The sequence below is a fragment of the Rhipicephalus microplus genome, chromosome 5 (assembly GCF_043290135.1).
Source record: "Rhipicephalus microplus isolate Deutch F79 chromosome 5, USDA_Rmic, whole genome shotgun sequence".
NCBI lineage: Eukaryota > Metazoa > Arthropoda > Arachnida > Ixodida > Ixodidae > Rhipicephalus > Rhipicephalus microplus.
In genome coordinates, this window is record NC_134704.1 from 133,366,907 (window position 1) to 133,385,536 (window position 18,630).

The 18,630-nt window shown below is 42.3% G+C and overlaps 1 protein-coding gene across 1 annotated transcript in view; it reads left to right on the forward strand.

Moving 5' to 3' along the window:
* The window catches only part of LOC119174223 (sodium-coupled monocarboxylate transporter 2), a 69,817-nt gene that overhangs the window by 26,757 nt on the left and 24,430 nt on the right, over window positions 1-18,630 (forward strand). The window contains exons 3-10 of the mRNA XM_037425046.2: window positions 3,299-3,350; window positions 4,005-4,072; window positions 4,950-5,107; window positions 6,521-6,661; window positions 7,188-7,317; window positions 8,832-8,920; window positions 15,277-15,386; window positions 17,452-17,519. Of these exons, the coding sequence (XP_037280943.2) occupies window positions 3,299-3,350; window positions 4,005-4,072; window positions 4,950-5,107; window positions 6,521-6,661; window positions 7,188-7,317; window positions 8,832-8,920; window positions 15,277-15,386; window positions 17,452-17,519 (816 nt within the window). The remainder of the gene's footprint in view (window positions 1-3,298; window positions 3,351-4,004; window positions 4,073-4,949; window positions 5,108-6,520; window positions 6,662-7,187; window positions 7,318-8,831; window positions 8,921-15,276; window positions 15,387-17,451; window positions 17,520-18,630) is intronic.

The following is an 18,630-nucleotide window of genomic DNA, read 5'->3' on the forward strand; positions in this document are numbered from 1 at the left end:
TTGAATTTTTCATGGCAAAGTGTGGTATATAAGGATTGAATTAAGGATGGCCTGTATAACACAAAGGGTTAAACAAAGTTTAGACTTCAAAAATAAAAAGTGTTGCTTCAAAGGCGTCCAGAAATTCCCCAAACAACGAGAATGCAGTATTTAGTCGCTGCCTTCATAACATTTTTCTGTAAAAAAATAACAATAGTAATAATGCGTATTCTTTCATGCCACAACAATTTCAAAAAGTAGGTAGGCCATCAATCGGCACGCACTACATTTTTATGAACTAAGTAAAACTGCATGCCCCGAAGTTCATATACTAGGCTAATAACAACTAAGAGGTCTCTTTACCGTCATTTTGATTGCGGAAGACTGTGTCCACCTGGATTTGTGGTATGTGTGCGCAAACCATCGGAGGGTGACTGTGTTATAATGTTTATTGAAAGCTTGCAAAAAAGGAGCAAACAAATGCTGCATACAGAAGATGTGATGTCGACGCGCATTTGGCCAGCTGAAGCAATGGCGCACGAGCAGCAGCTGTTGGAATACATGCAAGCGGATGGCAATATGACACCAATGTGTGTAGCTCGTGATCCAGTTTTTAATATTGCCACGCACTGAAATTCAGGCGACACAAGCTGGGTTCAAACAAGGCTACAGGAAAAAAGAAGTGACAAAGAATCACGATTATCTATGGCTGGTTACAATCGGGAACGAAAGAAATGCTGAAGTAGTGGTGACTCCGGAAAGCGTTATGGCCGTTTGTGCCTCTTTTCTTAAAGAATAGTGGCACAGACATGAATACAAGGAAATTATAGTGAATTCAATTTATTCATAACGTAAATTTTATACATCTCCTTGCGATAAAGAAAGGAATAATACTATTCTCGTTTTTAATATATGAAGTGCAATTGGTACAAAAAATGTACGCTTGTGATCTCACTGAACTATATGATAGCAACCTTTTGTTTTCTTGGTAATTTGATGGTAGCAAGATTGCATCCCTGAATCAGTGGCCTCATTTTGACGCTGGCAAAATGCAAGAGACCTGTGGGCCTAAATTAAAGAAGCCCGTTAAAAACCACAAGTATACGAAATTTCTAGAGCCCTCAAATAGATAGATAGATAGATAGATAGATAGATAGATAGATAGATAGATAGATAGATAGATAGACAGACAGACAGACAGACAGACAGACAGACAGACAGACAGACAGACAGACAGACAGACAGACAGACAGACAGACAGACAGACAGACAGACAGACAGACAGACAGACAGACAGATAGATAGATAGATAGATAGATAGATAGATAGATAGATAGATAGATAGATAGAAAAAAAGTTTAGGTACTTTCGCACAGTACTGACTGGCGCCCATTGCTTCTCTCAAAATCGTAACATGGTTTTGGAACGCAAAATCTCATGAATTGTTAGTGATATTTTCGGCCTCCTTAACAGCCTCGTAACCATATTATTGTTCACATCCTGCACCTATCGCCGTAAATCACGAATCATTGTTATTTCGTTACCATTGTTCATGACGCTTTTTGGGCAAGCATATCCCTTGCGCCACTTTCTCTATCTATCTATCTATCTGGCGCAAGGGCGCCAGGCGCCCTTGCGCCAGATAGATAGATAGATAGATAGATAGATAGATAGATAGATAGATAGATAGATAGATAGATAGATAGAGATAGATAGATAGATAGATAGATAGATAGATAGATAGATAGATAGATAGATAGATAAATTCGCCCAAAGTCACCGAAGTTCGCTAAGAAATGCTTCGCATTAAAAAAGTTTAGGTACTTAAGCACAGTACTGACTGGCACTTGTTGCTTCGTTCACCAGCATTGTCGTTGTCGGCTGAAGTTGTCAGTGTACCACACTGTGATGAGGTTCCTGAAATGTTTCGATTATACGGACTTTATTCTGTCAGTGGTAACAACGTCCGTAAGAAAATGGTGATGCTGTTTTCTGTCTTTTTGCGCTCTATGAAAACAACACACGAATATAGACACACATAGAGGGTGCTATACGAAAACACAACGCGATGCAACACACACACAAAAAAAACTCTAGAAGCAACACCCAGGCTGAGTCCTAACATGAGAGCGTCTCACCGTTGAGTGCTCGAAAGTTATGCTGGGCTCATCTACTTAGTGGAGGTGTGACAAGAGAATGTAGGCCCCGCAGGAATTTGGCAAAGAGCAGAGCGATGCTCAAGTGTATGCACGACAGAGCAAGTAGAGCCGAACATAGGGCCGACGAAGTCGGCCGTTTTCTTCTCGGACGCGTGGACCAGGGGACCAGCACCAAGCACTCGGGCCTACGTCCGACAGTGGACCTGGTCATTGCGGTAGCTCCCCACCGGCTTCGTGGACCGTCGAAGCTTGAGGTCAAGCGAAACAGGCCACTCCAACTCATGACCTTTGCCAGGCACTTGGAACCAACCCCGACCATAACCCTGGCAAACCACCTCCACCCGGCTTCCGCCTGGCACTCCACTCCACGCGCCCTTTTCCTCTCCATCGTGGGCTCTTGTCTGCACGCGGCACGTCTTTCTCTTCTACGCCTCCCAAGCTAACCACAACTGCGGTGGCACATTTTTGAATGTGCGCCAGTGTCGTCATCTTTGTCTTTCACCCCCACGCACATCGGAGGACTGCAGACCTTTTACGCGCTTATCACATCTCACCGACAAAGCGAACGAGGACGAAAGACAGCGAACACGGAGTCCGTCAATATCACGACCTATAGTTACTGGCCACTGGCTCCTCGTTCGAACCTTGTGTGCATGTGGGGCTGGCACGTGCACTGCGCCTGGGGTCGCTTGTCCTAAGGGATCCTGTCCACGTTTCGCTTGGTTTGCGGCGCCAGCACTGCGCAGGGTGGTTTGCGTAGCACTGGAGCCCTGGCAATTTCTGTGGCATTATGAGACATATGGTGGACTGCTATAACATGTGCTTACAGCGAAAATATAGTTAACGTTTCGCCAACGTGAAGCTACACTTAGAAATCGCATTAGGCAGCATCGAAATCAACACGCTATTTGGCCTAGTTATAATTTCTTCATGCTTAAGGAATGAAAAAAAACGCCGTGACGTGGCAGGTAATACACACAGGAAATATGCTTTTGCGGAAATCCCCTCTGATGAGCGCCTGTCTCGCCTGTATTCTCTGCTTCGTCCCCGTGCAGTATTGCAACCGTTGGTAGATATTCTAATGTACACCTATTACCTTCTTAAAACATCTACGAACGTCTAAACAGCTAACCCTATCCTCACTCTCTTCTTATTTTCAGCAAAGTATCGGCGCACTCTCCATATTCGCTGCCAGCTTAACCATCGCCACAAGTAAGTATACTAATACGGCATAAAGTATGTGAACGGCTGTGTTCATGCACTCTTCCTTGCATTATAATGAGGGTATATTAGCGGCAGAGTGTGACACAAGTTAGAGACAAGTATTCCCGTACGTGTTTGTGCTGTACCTTTTCGACTGCATTCGCAACTCTGCACCCTGTCGCATCACGTAGGCAGTTTTAGCTATTCAACAAAAAAAGCATGCAAGTCGGCTCCGTGTATGAAATGTGACTGAACTGGCACATTGCATTGATGGTCGTGGAGCCGTAAACGAGAGGGGGTGACTTATTACTGAATATTTGTTCGTTCGTGCCATTATGAAATCAGTGTTCCTAGTAACAGCCTTAGCCTTTCTTCTTCCCATATGGCGTCGTTACGCATTACCGACTGGTGCGAAACTATGGGACATATCGCTCTTTGCTGGCACAAAGCCTAGCATTCTTTTCTAGTTTTATTAGGTTTCCCGCGTTTGTTTCATATCCAAGACACGAATGCTCAGCGTCCATGAGCACTTTTCTTGAGTACCTTTTATGCACAGTGTTCATGAAGGCGCAATGCAATAATTAATAAGACGCCTCTTTGAAGCATCGAAAACGCATCCTTACTGAACCGTTTCATTTTGTTTTTCATTATCTTCCTTTTAAGTTTTTGGAGCACCCCTCATCTGGTGTAACATCGTGATTGGAATATGCGGAACACTCTACACGGCTCTTGTAAGTATCGCTGTGCAATAAACATGGCGAGAAATTGTCGTAGCAACTTTTATTCTCGAAACATCAGTCATAATATTCTGCGTACAGCTCAGGGGCTGCAAGATTTCATTTTTTAGTTAAATTAACGTGCATTATTTTAATCACCAGTTGAAGAGAAGTACATGCCAAAAGCATGTAGGTGTTTCTGTGGTGTTTTATTAATTTTTAAAAAGTTCATATTTTCACACTTCGTAATCTTGTTTAAATGCATAAACATCAATATCCTTCTCCGTACGGTCATAGAAATTTCATCAGAATCTTTCTGGTTGATTTTCTTTCTTTGAAGTGTCACTTCCGGCATTATACCTAATTCATTAGGGTATTACAGATTCTGATGCTAGCTGGTACAATTGTTGCGAATAGTGAATCACATTGCTGGAACATATAACTGCATGTTCTTTCATGGCTTAACGTGCATCTGGCTTATTGTACACTAGAACAAAGAAGTTACTGACCCGTACAGGTGGCGCCAGTATAGTTATTTGCACGTTTTTTATTATTAAAACATGCATTCACTAACCCCGAACAAAAATAACTTATGCCTCCCCCATTGTAAAGCCAGCACTGCAGTTGTTGCCGCGTTATCTTGAACCAGACGTGTTACCGTATGCCTAATCTGGACAGTTTGAAGGAGTTGTGTGAGAGAAACATTAAGTTGTGTGCAATTATTTGTGCTTTTGACCAGTCCCCCAGAGTAGCTGTTCGCGACATTTTCAAGGAACTTGATTTGACTTGACTTGCTTTGGAGGAATTATGAAAGCGCATATGAAAGCTGTGTTTCTTTTACTTATGGCGTTTTCTTGTTTCCTTTGTTCTATTTCATTTTTGCATCAACCAGGGCGGACTGAGAGGTGTCGTGTGGACCGACTGCATGCAGCTCGTCTTCATTCTACTCGGTCCCGTCACGGTCATCGCGAAGATCATCATAGACTCCGGCAGTTCCAGAGGGGCCTCGATGGCACTGCGTGAAATCAATCTTAGCACGTACATCGCGAAGTGAGCTCACTTTTTCTTATGTATAATATAGATAGAGATACATATGTGATGTATAAGGTCCCAAAATCACCACATAAATATTACAGACGTCGTAGTGTAGGGCCCCGGAAATTTAGACCAGCTGGGGCTCTTTGACGTGCCCTCAAGTCTGAGCCCATGGGCCAACAACATTTTCCCCTCTATAGAAACTGCAGCGGTAGCAGTTGGAATTCAATCCTGTGGCCTGTGGGTCAACAGACGAGTATCATAGCCACTAGACCACCGCGGCGGGGCCTATGTAAAAAATAGCCTATCTCTGGAAGTTAATTAGGTTCCGTATTTTTTGAAGGCATGGCGCCACGCTTGTTTCCGTTGCCACAGAAGTGTAAGGCTTAAAATAAAATGGGATGTTTAGTCTTACAAAGCGAAGAGCGCTTCACGCCGTGGGCAGGATGTCATTTACTGTCGGACGCTGACGTCGGCGCTTGTCGTGGTGCTCCATATATAGTATATTGCGTGCACACTTGTGCTAAGAACAAGCATTCTTTTTATTATTATTCGCGTTCCTTGAGGATGATCACTTAGCATCATCAACAAAAAATAACGACTAGTGTGCTCGGCGTAACGCAGGCAAAACCAGGCATAAAAAATAAATAAACAAGTAAGTATAGAAGTGAAATATTAGTGTTATGTTGACTTTTTCCGTAAAATTTAACGAGTTGATTAACGTAAATTCTACCCAAGTAAAAAAAAATGAAGAGACAAACAAAAGGAACGTGTAGTGATGTTAATCATGCCAAGTCAACCAAAACTGCCCCAAACGCTGTGACCAATCGCAATTAAAGGGACGCCGTAGGAAAACACGGAACGGGCTTGGATTGATAAATTGTACTATGAGAACTCCACCGTCGTTAATTACACCGTCATACATTTATCAATAAGGGAGAAAAATTAGCTCCAAGTCTCATTTTCAAAATTGGCACCGAAATTTCCACGTGCGTCACCATTTTTTTAAAGGCATAGTGAACGTACCTCTGCGCCTGTTACTCTACAGATTTTCCTGAAACTTGATTTGCAAAATCTATGATCTGCTCTGGGGAGAGTGTAGTTAATTTTGACGGATTAGGCGCTATATAGACCCCCTTGGTTGCCGTCAAAACATGTGATGTCATGGCAAACGGTGCGGAAACTTTAGGGTGGCGTCGCCACAAACATTTTATTTTTGCGTGTCTTCTCACCGCGGGCTTGGCGTTCTTGGTATATAGATAGAGTAGTGTATGAACACAAGAAAAAATCATTTGCTCTTCAGTGTTCCTTCATGCTTTCACGATGCTTGAGCGATACATTAGGCCACCTGAATTACGCTTCTTCCGAACTTGATCGGCAGGTAGATATTGCGTAACTGCCGTCTAATGTTTCTGTATTTTATTTCAGCGTTACGCTGGACATCACGCACGACGAGAACATTTGGTCAGCCCTTGTAGCGTCTGCGACGGCTGCCATTTACCGAGTTGGTCTGGACCAGGTCGTTGTTCAAAGGTGTATGGCCTCACGAACCCTTGGCGGCGCTCAGAGGTACGTACAAGCTTAACAACGTAAAAGTTTTAGCGTACCTATGAAACTTAAAAATTCGTGTTGTACCTGCAGACAGATAACCTAAGTGAAGCGATTATGTTGAAACCTGAATAAGTTGGGCATCGCGTACTAGCATTTCTGCCTACTGCGTTTCGTGTTTTTTATCTACTGTTTAACCAATGTTCAGTCCAGACTATAATAATTATTAGCTGAGCTCCAGAAGTCATTTCTCGCGTGCGTGAAAAACATCAAAACAAAACCAACAAACGTTTTCTGCATAAGTGTCCCATCATCACAATATTGTCAGTGAGGTCAGGCGCTAGAAAATGACGGAAAGTAAACGCGCGAATACGATGTCATGGTTTCGCTGACATTGTTTGTCATCGTTTTGCTGACAAACAACGCAGAATTCATTGAGGTCGTATTTCTGGCATTGTGTCATGTCGGCAACGTTTTCAGACTGGCGCTATCAATGGGTTCAGAGCAGTGAATAAAAACAGATGTTTTGTTTGGATTTCACTTGCAGGACCGTCTTGATGGGATCGTTTATGCTCGTCGGCGTTTACCTCGTCAACCTATCTGTCACTGTGGCTTTGATAGTTTGGTTCTGGGGATGTGACCCGAAGTTGTCCGGAGCTATCCAGAACTATGATCAGGCAAGTCAGTGTTTGTCACAACTATACTGTGATACAGAGTGGAGTATTAAGGCAAAAGCATTCAATGCCTCATATCGTGGTGACCGCCCATCCGTACGTCCATGCCCTGGAACAGTGCCAGCTGTTGCCTTTCCCCTCAGACTATTTCAGTAATCACGTGATGGCACAGCGGCGCATATATCAACAGTTGCACCGCCACCGCTGTGGTCTCTCCTCCTTACCCTGTCTCACCAGTCACGTGACTGCTGAGTGAGTATAAAAAAAACATAACCTAGTCAGTTGCATGTCCACATGCTTTCGCAGAAGGCGAAGAAGTATTCACAGTGTCCTTCAACATAGGTTGCAGCTTTGGTAATAAATTATCCGTACACAATACCGTTTTTTATTCGAATAACAAATAGAAAATTTTCCTCATCGAAGAAACTTCGTACACGTTGCCAGGCTTTCGCAAAAGTTATGTGATACAACGTATGCCGACAAAGCGGACTTGAAAACGACGCGTTTCCTTGACATTTGTCACTTATTCTTCTTACACAACACTTGTTTCACAAACACCGAACGTTTGTACAAAAGAAAGACTTTCTAAACCCGCCATGACCGAATTAATAGGGCACACACACAACGTTGTTTTTTTTTGGCTATATACACAAAAAGCCAGTGTTTTACACATGTGTGGCAAGTTTACCAAAGTGTCTCTTTTAATTCAAGCACTTACGTGTGTCCACCCATGAACTTTACAAATAAGTGTGAAAATACACACAAGTTCTCCTTATATTTCTCTATGTCTTGTGCTTAAACAATTTTTATGTGGCTCTGTTCACGCTGATTTTGTCAGACTTCATAACATTGTCGATCCAGAATATGTGATAACGTTATCAAAAATAATTGTATGACGCAGCTTTCAGTGTTTTCAACTAACATTCGCGAATCACCAAGGCAACTGCCACGGATTTGCGATACCGTAAGCGCTGCGTTCTGATGATCTTTTTCGCCAGACTATTATGAGAACCATGTTTTCGTTGAAGTATTACAACATTCTTATTAATATTTTGTTGCTCTTACAACCTCGCAATGCTTGAAGAAGTGTCCCGATGGATCAACGTATTCGCAGATTTTGTTCTCTTTAAGAATCCTTGCCATTTTCTTATAACGTCCTCTAGAATATTGAATAAAAATAATGCGACTTGACGCCTTCATTGCAGTTTCTAGATGATAGTAACGTAGAGTTTACGTACACACACCTTAAATATTTGCGACGAGCAACACGGCTTAATCTCCCCTATTTAAGCAGCACCTTGCCTTTACTGAACAACCAATTATTGGAAATGCAGCTCTGTTGAAACTACACCTTTAATGTCGTGTGGAAATATCTATCGTCTTACAATATCGTCTAACAAGGCCAAACTATGCCTGTCATGGTTATCCAATAAGCATGTAAACTGATGAAAACGTCATTCTATCGATTTCAAATTCGTTTTTTTTTGTACTCATCGTGAATACATGCTTCCCAACAGATTTTGCCGTATTACGTGAAGGCCTTCCTGGTTCAGATTCCAGGATTCACTGGGATTTTCCTTGCTGCCGTTGTAAGCGCCGCTACAAGGTAAGAGGTTAAAAAAACATTAAAACGAGATTTATGGTTATCTGTGTTTGCACCTGTGCTCCTTCCCTCTTGAGGTGACACGAAGGCAATTGATAAGGAAGACAGGGAAAGTTTTGATTGATTGATTGATATGTGGGGATAAACGTCCGTAAACCACCACATGATTATGAGAGACGCCGTAGTGGAGGGCTCCGGAAATTTCGACCACCTGGGGATCTTTAACGGGCACCCAAACCTGAGCACACGGGCCTACAACATTTCCGCCTCTATCGGAAATGCAGTCGCTGAAGCCGGGATTTAATCCCGCGACCTGCGGGTCAGCAGCCGAGTACCTTAGCCACTAGACCACCACAGTGGGGCACAGAAAAAGTTTTGAGGACGTTATTGGTGGCGTTACTCAAAGCGTAACACTTAAAATAAATGTCAATGAAGGATGAAACATAGCTCATCATAACCTGCTTTTGGGCTACATGTTAATTGGTGTTTGAAGGAACCTAGTGCAACGTGATGTTTCCTGATTCACGCACGCAGTCACGCAAGCATAAACAAAAGGACAAACACCACGGACGGCGTGAATGTGTGCGGGATTGAGGAAATACAAATTTCGCCAAGTTTTTTCATAATGAGGTGAAAAGACTTTTGTGGGAACCAAACACCACAATCTTCGCGCTACGCGTGCGATGCACTTTCATTGTGCTGTGACGGCTGATCTTTACTCGTTGACTTTTGGGGCGTAATTCAGCACGTGTATTTAAGGCTGTTGGATGTGTGAGTATGGCTGTGTCAGTCAGGCCACTCGTGTACATGGCGGTAAATGTGGATTCTTACCTCTTGATTTTCCTGTCCCTGACAACATCATCCTTTTCAGTCAGAGTCGCATCTTATTATTGAATGTTTTCTGTTATACCAGTATCATAGAAACCGAGGGAGATGCAAATGGCTCCAAGCAAGAAAGTTCAACCAAAATAAAACATCCTGCTTTCTACTCTGCAGACGACACAACAGAATTCTGAACATTTTGTTTAAAGTTTAGAAACACAGCATAATATATTTATGTGCAACACAATGGAAACTAGTTATACCTTCAAAAACTGCGCAGTCTAGTTAGACAACAAGGTTACCTCTCATGTCTACATAACTGCAGTTAATCAGTGTTTTTTTTATTATTTTCTAGTTCTCTATCCTTATTTGTAAAAGCAGTTCACTTCACTTCATGAATTCATGCTTCTTGAATGGGAGTGTAGAATATTGATAATTAGTAACTCTTTTCGATCATGAAGGCTAGTCATTTACGATTTAAATGCTAATGTACAGCAGTATATGTAGGTTTATTACATTTTGATAGCACGTGTCTGCGGGCTAAAGTTACTAGTTTGACCTGCCCATGCCCTATAAACATACAGAGATATAGTTCTCTGAGTGCAGTTTGCCAATCTAAACCAAGTCACTGCTGCTCTTTAGTGTCCATTTGAGAAGATCCCCCCCTCTCACTGTTCACATATAAAATTTCGGTGCCGTAGAGATGATTACTCGGTAACTCCTTATGTGCATAATACCATCAACAAAGAGAAGTAACGAAAAATTTGGTGTAGCACTCGCAACATTACACTTGTTGGCACTGTAGTTAGAAATCCCGATTTTATTCAATAATTTTTATGGTATACCGCAGTGAGAACAGCTGAACTTTTAGTACTTAACTTCTGTGAAGTTGGTGCAAACATTGCTCATTTGTTATTCTTGCAACATTCAATTTCTAGCTATAAATGTTGGAGAGAAAACTAATGAACAAAAAACTATAAAAATATTCATGAAGTCGCGTTTTCAGATTTTCCGCTAACTTCCTGACGTAACAGACAATTTTTCTCATTTTAAATTTTTTATTCAGATCAATAACCGAGCGAAAGCGGGGCTTTGCCACCTGCTAACAGAAACACCTCATTCACGCTCGCGTCAACAAAAACAGCGCACTACAATATTCTCTCTATACGGCACTCAGCATTTTCAAAGCAAGAGATGATTATATCAACTCAAAAAAAAATTACCACGTATGTGCCGTATGCAGTTAAATAATAGAAAGTTAGGCGATTTTTATTTTACTCGGCAGTTAGGCAGATGGTGTGTGCGTCGTAATATATACCGACTGTAAGGACACCAGTAAAATTGAAGAAAATGTGTTCTCTACTGCCAATCGCCACATAACCCTTTTGCGCAAGCATCGCAGGCCGTTTTTACCATCTTTGCAGCCACAGCGTGTGCGCTTCAGAAAGACGGATAAAATAAAAGACAGCTCCATTAGTAACTAAGCAGTTATTCTATGACCAAAGTTAAGTCAAGCCAGCCACAAGAATTTTCCCTGCGTTATCCACTTCAGGAAAGCGTTAGAAGCTATCGATCAGAGAGTATCTCAATGTTTTGCTTCTGCTAATATTTACTTGCGTATTCACTTCGCAATAAAGAAGAACAATCGCAAGACCTATTATTATACATTCACCTCCAGTTACTCCAAAGCAATGACCACCTTCATCACCCCCCCCCCCCCTTTTTTTTGGTCTATCGTTGTACTTATTGGTCCTTGAGGACCATAGGTGACTCGCCGGGTTTTACGTCCCAAAACTACGATATGATTAGGAGAGGACTCCGGCCACTTTGACCGCCTGGTGTTTCCTAATGTGCACTGACATGGTACATGCACGGGTCCGTATACCTGTTTGCCTCCGTTGAAATGCTACCGCCACGGCCGGCTAGAATCCCGCGACCTGCTGGTTACCAGCCAAGGACCGTATCCGCTACCTCACTGCGGCAACTGACCTGCCCACCTATGACCGATTGGTGATGTCACGTGATGAAACTCTGCGACGTCACAATTACCTTATAGTGACGTCAAGATGATGTCACAAAGTTCTGCCGTTCTGTGGCAGCTGAATGACGTCATTGGTGACGTCCTAACGTGATTTTTTTTTCGTCACTGGTGTTGGCACTGGTCGGCTTTTAACGTTCTTGCCTTAATGCATATTTACCTTTATTTCCTTGAACTGCCAAAGTGGCTTTTGTTTTTGCTTGCCGTCGCCTACGGCCAGCTGTGACCTACAATACCGGGGACAGGATTTACGCCGAGTCAGCCACAAATATCCACGCCTCGCGCGAAATCGAGGAACGGGAAATAAGCGAGACGTACGAGAGTGCGAGTGTTAACAGAACGCGTGGAAAATTTTTGGGAATCAGCCAGTTAATCAGGTGCCAACAAGGAACACAACGCCTTTGAGACATTTCGCGGGAGTAGCGTCATTCAGTTCCTTTTACTCTTTTTATAATTGTGCTCGGCATGTCTTCTGGCACACGTTTCGTACACGGTAGCCGAGGTGCGCTATGCAACATTATCGACTTCAATACGCAGGACAGGCGATCTCGTGTACGTTGAAATATCCTGCACAAACGATGTTTGTTCGGCTTCCGAACCTCGCGACAGCTTGCTATGGCACAAGTAGGGAACGGGCTTGTAAACGTATTGCAGTAAAACTGACAGCTAGGCGAATAGGTATGTATGCATATTACAGCTTTCTTTAGCGCGCACAAAACACAGAACAAAAAAATGCCCGTCTGTCTGTTTCTTGTTCTGTGTTTTGTGCGTGATAAAGAAGGTTATAATAAAGGTTTATAAGCGTTGTTGTAAGTTGGAGAAGGGCTTTAAAACACAAATATCAACTTTAATTTCTATAACTAGGTAATAAGTACAGTATTGCGCTTCTCTAAGCGCATCATTTGAAGCTGTTTAAATAATGTATCACTCTTGGAAAAAAAAAATATGAGCTCAGTAGTGGAGCTCATGACCTAATTTTAAATATTGAATGATAATCGCTGAAGCTGTGCTTGTTTATGCACAAGATTTGCCAAGTTAGGTTATCCGTAGGAGACACAATTATTACAAGTGCAATTTGGGGTTTTCTGTGAACTGCCCAAAATACAAACCTCACGCATTAAAATTTTGTCTTTCTCTTGAGTATGACGCTGTTAGGAAATGTAAGCAGGAAAATGAAACATAATTCTACTCGGTGATAGTGTGTGACCAATGAAGCCGACGGACGCGAAATCTCATTTGGATGTCCTGCGCGTAAAATGTATTGCTAATTTCGGCAACTTTTAGAAATTCGTTTTTGGGTGGCGTCGGCGTTACAGCTTCTTTATAGCGTCGCCAGCATGTTGTGCAGCTTCTAGAATGCGTGGCGAGTCAGTTTTGGTATAGGCGTGCGCACTGGAGGGCAAACCCCTCCCCATAACACGGAGGGGGGCACAAAGTCTGTGCCATACATAAATTTATTAGAGAGGGCAGCGCCATGACAAACCTTCCACCCCCCCCCCCCCCCCTGAATGCTCACACCTGTGTTGTTTAGTGTGCAATTTTCGCAAAGCTAGAGATTTCCTCACAGTTCAGTTCTATAGGTCGGCTTTCCCTATAGTATTGCAGAGGGTTTTGTTTCACCGCGACACAACGACGAGCAGCAGCTGAAACAGATGTGCCAGCGCAGCAGCCAATGGCGAAACGCCTAAAGCTGTTGTTTTCTGTATACGTGCTAGGTGCAAGCAGCGATCCATTATGAACTTCCTGTATGAAGAAACACCGCTGGAGATGCAGCTGCAAATCGGCCTCACACTATGGCGGAGACAATCGCGCGACAATTATCATGCAATGAATTGCTCCCCGGATATCCTGTAATCCAACCAAAGACAAATGGTTTGGTCAACCATAATAAAGTGCGAACTTATATTTATTATACTCGCATAAAAATATCCATTACATCGGATATCAGCAAAAATAGCGAATTCGAAAAATTTGTTCACCGCCTGCGGCTAGGTACGGTATCTACGCGACACTTCCTGTAAAGAGGAAATCGTGCCTCCTGTGCCGTGTGCTTTTTCGGAAATAACATTCACCCTGACGATGTGAATGTTATTTTTTCCTCGAGTATAAAAAAATCATGAACCGCGTAACTTAATGTCGATTTCAATTACAAAAGCTCGTGCCACAACACTGCTGGATATTCTGCCTTTTACCTTTTGTATGGAAGAGAACCGACATTGCCATTCGACGCGCTTGTGCCCAAGCCTGCCCGCCTGCCAAATCATATGCTCACCATTCTATCAGCACAACCGAGAAGGCCCATCAGATCGCCCATCGATGCCTTTCTACTGGCAGCTTCATCAGAAACGTAGTTATGACGGTCACCACCGGAACCTCCGCTTTATTCCGGGCGACCTTGACCTCCTGTAAACGCCATCATGTCATTTTGGACCTTGCCGTGTGCTACGGCAGGTACCTGATGCTACTTATAATATATAGTTCTTTTAACCCTTCGATGCCCTCCACAATAGTCCACGTCACTAGCCTGAAAACACACTTTTTGTCAAAAACTTGCTAACAAGCGCCGGGTTGGTGCTTTTGCTGCCGGAGGTCGATGTAGCGGTATTAAGGCTTTGCCGTGTTGCAACGAAGAGGATGACGGCGTGTTAGTGTTCCCAAAATACAACAACCACTATGTTGACTGCTGTACTAGTTTTCTACAGTAAACCAAGTTGCGGGCAAGTTTGTTTCTCTTCTAACGCGACCATTCAACGTAAGCAAAATACTCAGTTCATGTCCAACTACGGCTCTTCCGAAAAGAGCTCTTGTCATTTTCGCGAAGTTTCTCGAAGTCTTAAACACTTTATGAAATATCAACGCACCCGGTATTGTTGCGCTCATCCTAATAGGCTAAAGACATATGTGTACCATTGTGATGGTATGTTTTATTTTATGTGTAATTACTTGTATTTGTATATTTTACTGCGGTGTGTGCCAAGATACACAAAATATTACAGTGAGGCGTATACATGTGAATCCATTTTAGCTATTTGAACTTGTGGTTCAGAAGTTGCGTACATACGATCTTATTTTATCCTTATGAGCTTCCATCTGGTGCAATATTGTACTGGATTTGCACATATATTGTTTGACTGTATAAAATTTAGTGCCCGATTACTATTTCTTACTACATATATTTTGTGTAAAGTAAGAAAGACTAGCCAACACCACTATGGAGGCATCAAGACCTCTCAATAATGATTTGAATTAAAAAAGGATTTGCTGTAAATGTTCCTACCGCTTAACAAAAATGTCGCCACTGAGTAAACCAAGTGGAACCTTTAATCTCATAAACAACGTTTTATGCAAATATAAATACTGTTTCTAACGTTAGTAGATTTACATTAAGACTACCGCGTCATTTCGGATTGTAAAATATCGGTATTATTCATTTTGTTTTACAGCCTCGTTTTTTTTTTCGAGTCAGAGTGACTGAATGAACCATTTTTTTTTCGTGCAGCACGATATCATCGCTGATTAATTCCCAGGCGGCGGTCGTCTACGTTGATGTGCTGTCGCCAAACATCAAGGGAGCCAGTTCCCACGTCAAATGGATCACACGGGGAACAGGTATAAGCGACAGGACATTCGTTAAACTTTGTGTTCGATCTGATTGTGTGTTCCACTCATAAACTGACAGAGCCTGTCCCTTTTAAGAGCTTGCTCCTCATGCTCGAGCCTTGTCCGTTCATCCCGCCGTCGTAGGCACGCTCCCTTTGGAGCAAATGACAGGGTCAGAATGGAACGCGATGCACGCCTCTCTTTTTGCATAACAGGGCGCGCTAAGCAAGCGACGCATCCAGAACCTTCGCTGCCTCTTATAGGGCACACCTTTGTATGGAAGATGTACGAAGGATGGACGGTTTGCCAGATTTGGCCTCTGGATCAAGCTCCCTCATCATTATATTCACTTCGTAGATGTGGTGTGACTTTTGAAATTATTTTTTTTATTCCAGTCGAGCTATCGTGCTCGAGATCTGCCGTTGGTCGCAGATAGTAAATTATCATCTTCATGAACGAGAACGCACCCCCTCTTTCCACTTCTTCATCTTAGTTTTCTTTTACTTTGCTTGCAGTACACTCTAAGAAAAAAAAAAGAGTGCTTGTGACTGGTTTGGTGTAGTTCTGACATGCAAAGCATATGACGTTATTTAACCCTTTCAGCCTTAATTTTTTAACCGGCAAATATTTTTGTTTCTCGTTGATTTGGAGCTACTACAACCTGAAAAACACGAAAATATTTTATTTTTCTGAGCTTCTCATTAGTGTACAAGAAAAATGGCACTACGTCCTTAGGACACCAAGGCTTAGTGGTATTGAAGTGAAATATGGTGAATTTAAATACATCTGTTTAATAACACACTCAGTGTAAATATTGCTGTAAAACTAACACAGCCATTACGTATTAGTTAAAGTGCCTAACTGTCCGTTAGCCAGTTTTGAGCTAGTGATACACAGCTCTTCATTGCACTTGAATGACCACCGTCTACCTATTGAACACTTTGTAAAATCCAACGTCATAAAAAAATGCTGAATCCTACTTTGCAGCACCAGAATTCATTCCGCTCATGTTCGCAAGGGAAAGCTGAAGTAACTCCACTTCATCGTCGCCTTCTTCTAGCTCCATCACCCGTCATTATTATATTTCATAAAAAATTAAGTTTTATTGCGTACTATTTCGCTATTAAACGCTCCTTACATATAATCTAAGTGATGTGTACAGATTTTTTGACTATAGTAACAAAAATTGGGAGATTCTACGAGAGCTTCACATCTAGATTAGCCTATATGCATTCAGAGGTCTGACAACCACTGAGCCATGGTGTGCTATGCTTAGGACATGAAGATTTCCACTGCTGTGGGCGATACGTTACTGTTATGGAAGACCTACTTTGTAATAGCAGGTTAGACATCTTAGAAGCAACATCAAAAATACGATAGCCACTGATCTAATACCTCCCCAGTAAGATGTCATTCATTATTTGGTTGTGGGGAGTGTCAACGTTATCGCAATCTGCCATTTTGTTTTGTACTTTTCGGAGTTCTAAAGAAGATGACGATGAAAAGTTTACTACAAATGCTTGCGAAGAATTATTGGGGATAGTTCGGACACCTTTTTCAATTTCTGACTTCATTAGGTTGCGTTTGGTAGCAAAATTTCTTTATGTTTTTTATACGATACCAGGGCCAAAAGAGTTAAAGAAACACATTGGCTTTCTCGTGGGTCACATGACTCTCAGAATAGAGCAAAATGACCCCCACAGAAAGTTGACGGGCCTCTTTAAAAAGAGTTGTATAAGTGGCAAGCCAGAACTGTCTGAACAGCCAAATGATTCCGCCCCCCCCCCCCCTTCGTTTTTTTGAGACAGAACACGCACACCGATTTGTCTGCCACGGGGAGAAGTAGCGCTGATTGGTGAGAGAACACGTGTGAGAGAGAGAAAAGAGAAAAAAAGAGAGAAACAAAAACGATATAAAGAAAAACAAATGATTAGCTTGGCGAGATTTGAAGTCTTGTGTCCATAATTCGAAGGGGAGTGTCGTAAAATTTGGTTAAATTTACGTGCAGTGCTTTAATGTTTCTGAAGATATTTATAATGCACGTGCTTTTCTTTTCATTACTCTTCTGGTGCAGCATTCCTACTTGGGATATTAATGACGCTGTACAGCTGTATCTGCATATACATGGGCTCCATTACAAGGGTAAGTGTTGGAGTTATAATTAGGTTGAATTTAGAAAAAGAAAAACTTATTCTCTATTTTGGGATGTTAAAAGCTTATTTTTTTCCATATTTCACTTCTGCCTACTTTGCAACCACTCTTCTTTATCATGTCATATATAGCCCTCAGAGAAGATGAAATGAAACAATAAGACGAAAGGCTAGCAAGACAGTATTTGAAACCACTTTCATAAAACTTAGTGCACAGTTAGCCCATGCCGAATAATTCCAAGAAGAAATAGCGGTAACTAAAGAAATAAAGAAACTTCCACAGAACAACACCCACTACAGTTACACCACTGCATACAAGTTCATGTACACAATCTTTAGATTAAGTAGAGAGTGCGGCTTAGAAATGCCTGCCAACAGCAGCAAGTTGTAGGTATAAATAGCTTGCCGTTTCAACAGTGAAAGAGCTACTTCTCGGTGGTTCAGTGGTTAACGCCTCTCACTGCTGACGTGGAGGTCTCACGTTCGACTACGCGTGCCGGAGTCTTTTTTTTCTAGATTCTTTTCTGTCTTGTGTTTTCATATATATATAGTTAAGTACACATATACCGTGCATTAAATCATCGCCGGTGGCAAAATCCAGCTGAGAGTGTCCATATAATTGCTATCGCAATCAAACGTATGCGATGTATTCTCGTGCAACGCTGTACTCTTTTAAGGCGAAGTCCTGTAATGGTTCATGCTCACTCCCATGTGACCTTCCATCCGTCTGTGACATGGCATGCTGGCAAGTGCCAGCCGGGGTTAACAGATGCCGGTATAGCGTCGGTCATGCCTCACGTTGAACTGCACAGCGCTCGCGTTTTGCTACCGTAGCGTCGCTGTGCCCAGCCAGTGATGTTCCGTGCAAATAATTTTCTCTTTTCCGGCGAATTGTAGGCTTTCACTTCAAGCCAAAGAAAAAAAGGGAACCTTCGTGATATTTCAGGAAATTTCAGGAGTGGTTAAACTCTCATATGGCGGCCTATAATCAGCAGTCACAGTTCGCTTTTTTTTGCTGTAAAATGTTCTCGCGCATGCACCACGGAAGCGTAGCTATTGAGATTCGGTTCTTATATTTACTCAGAGCAATTTCTAGTTAACTA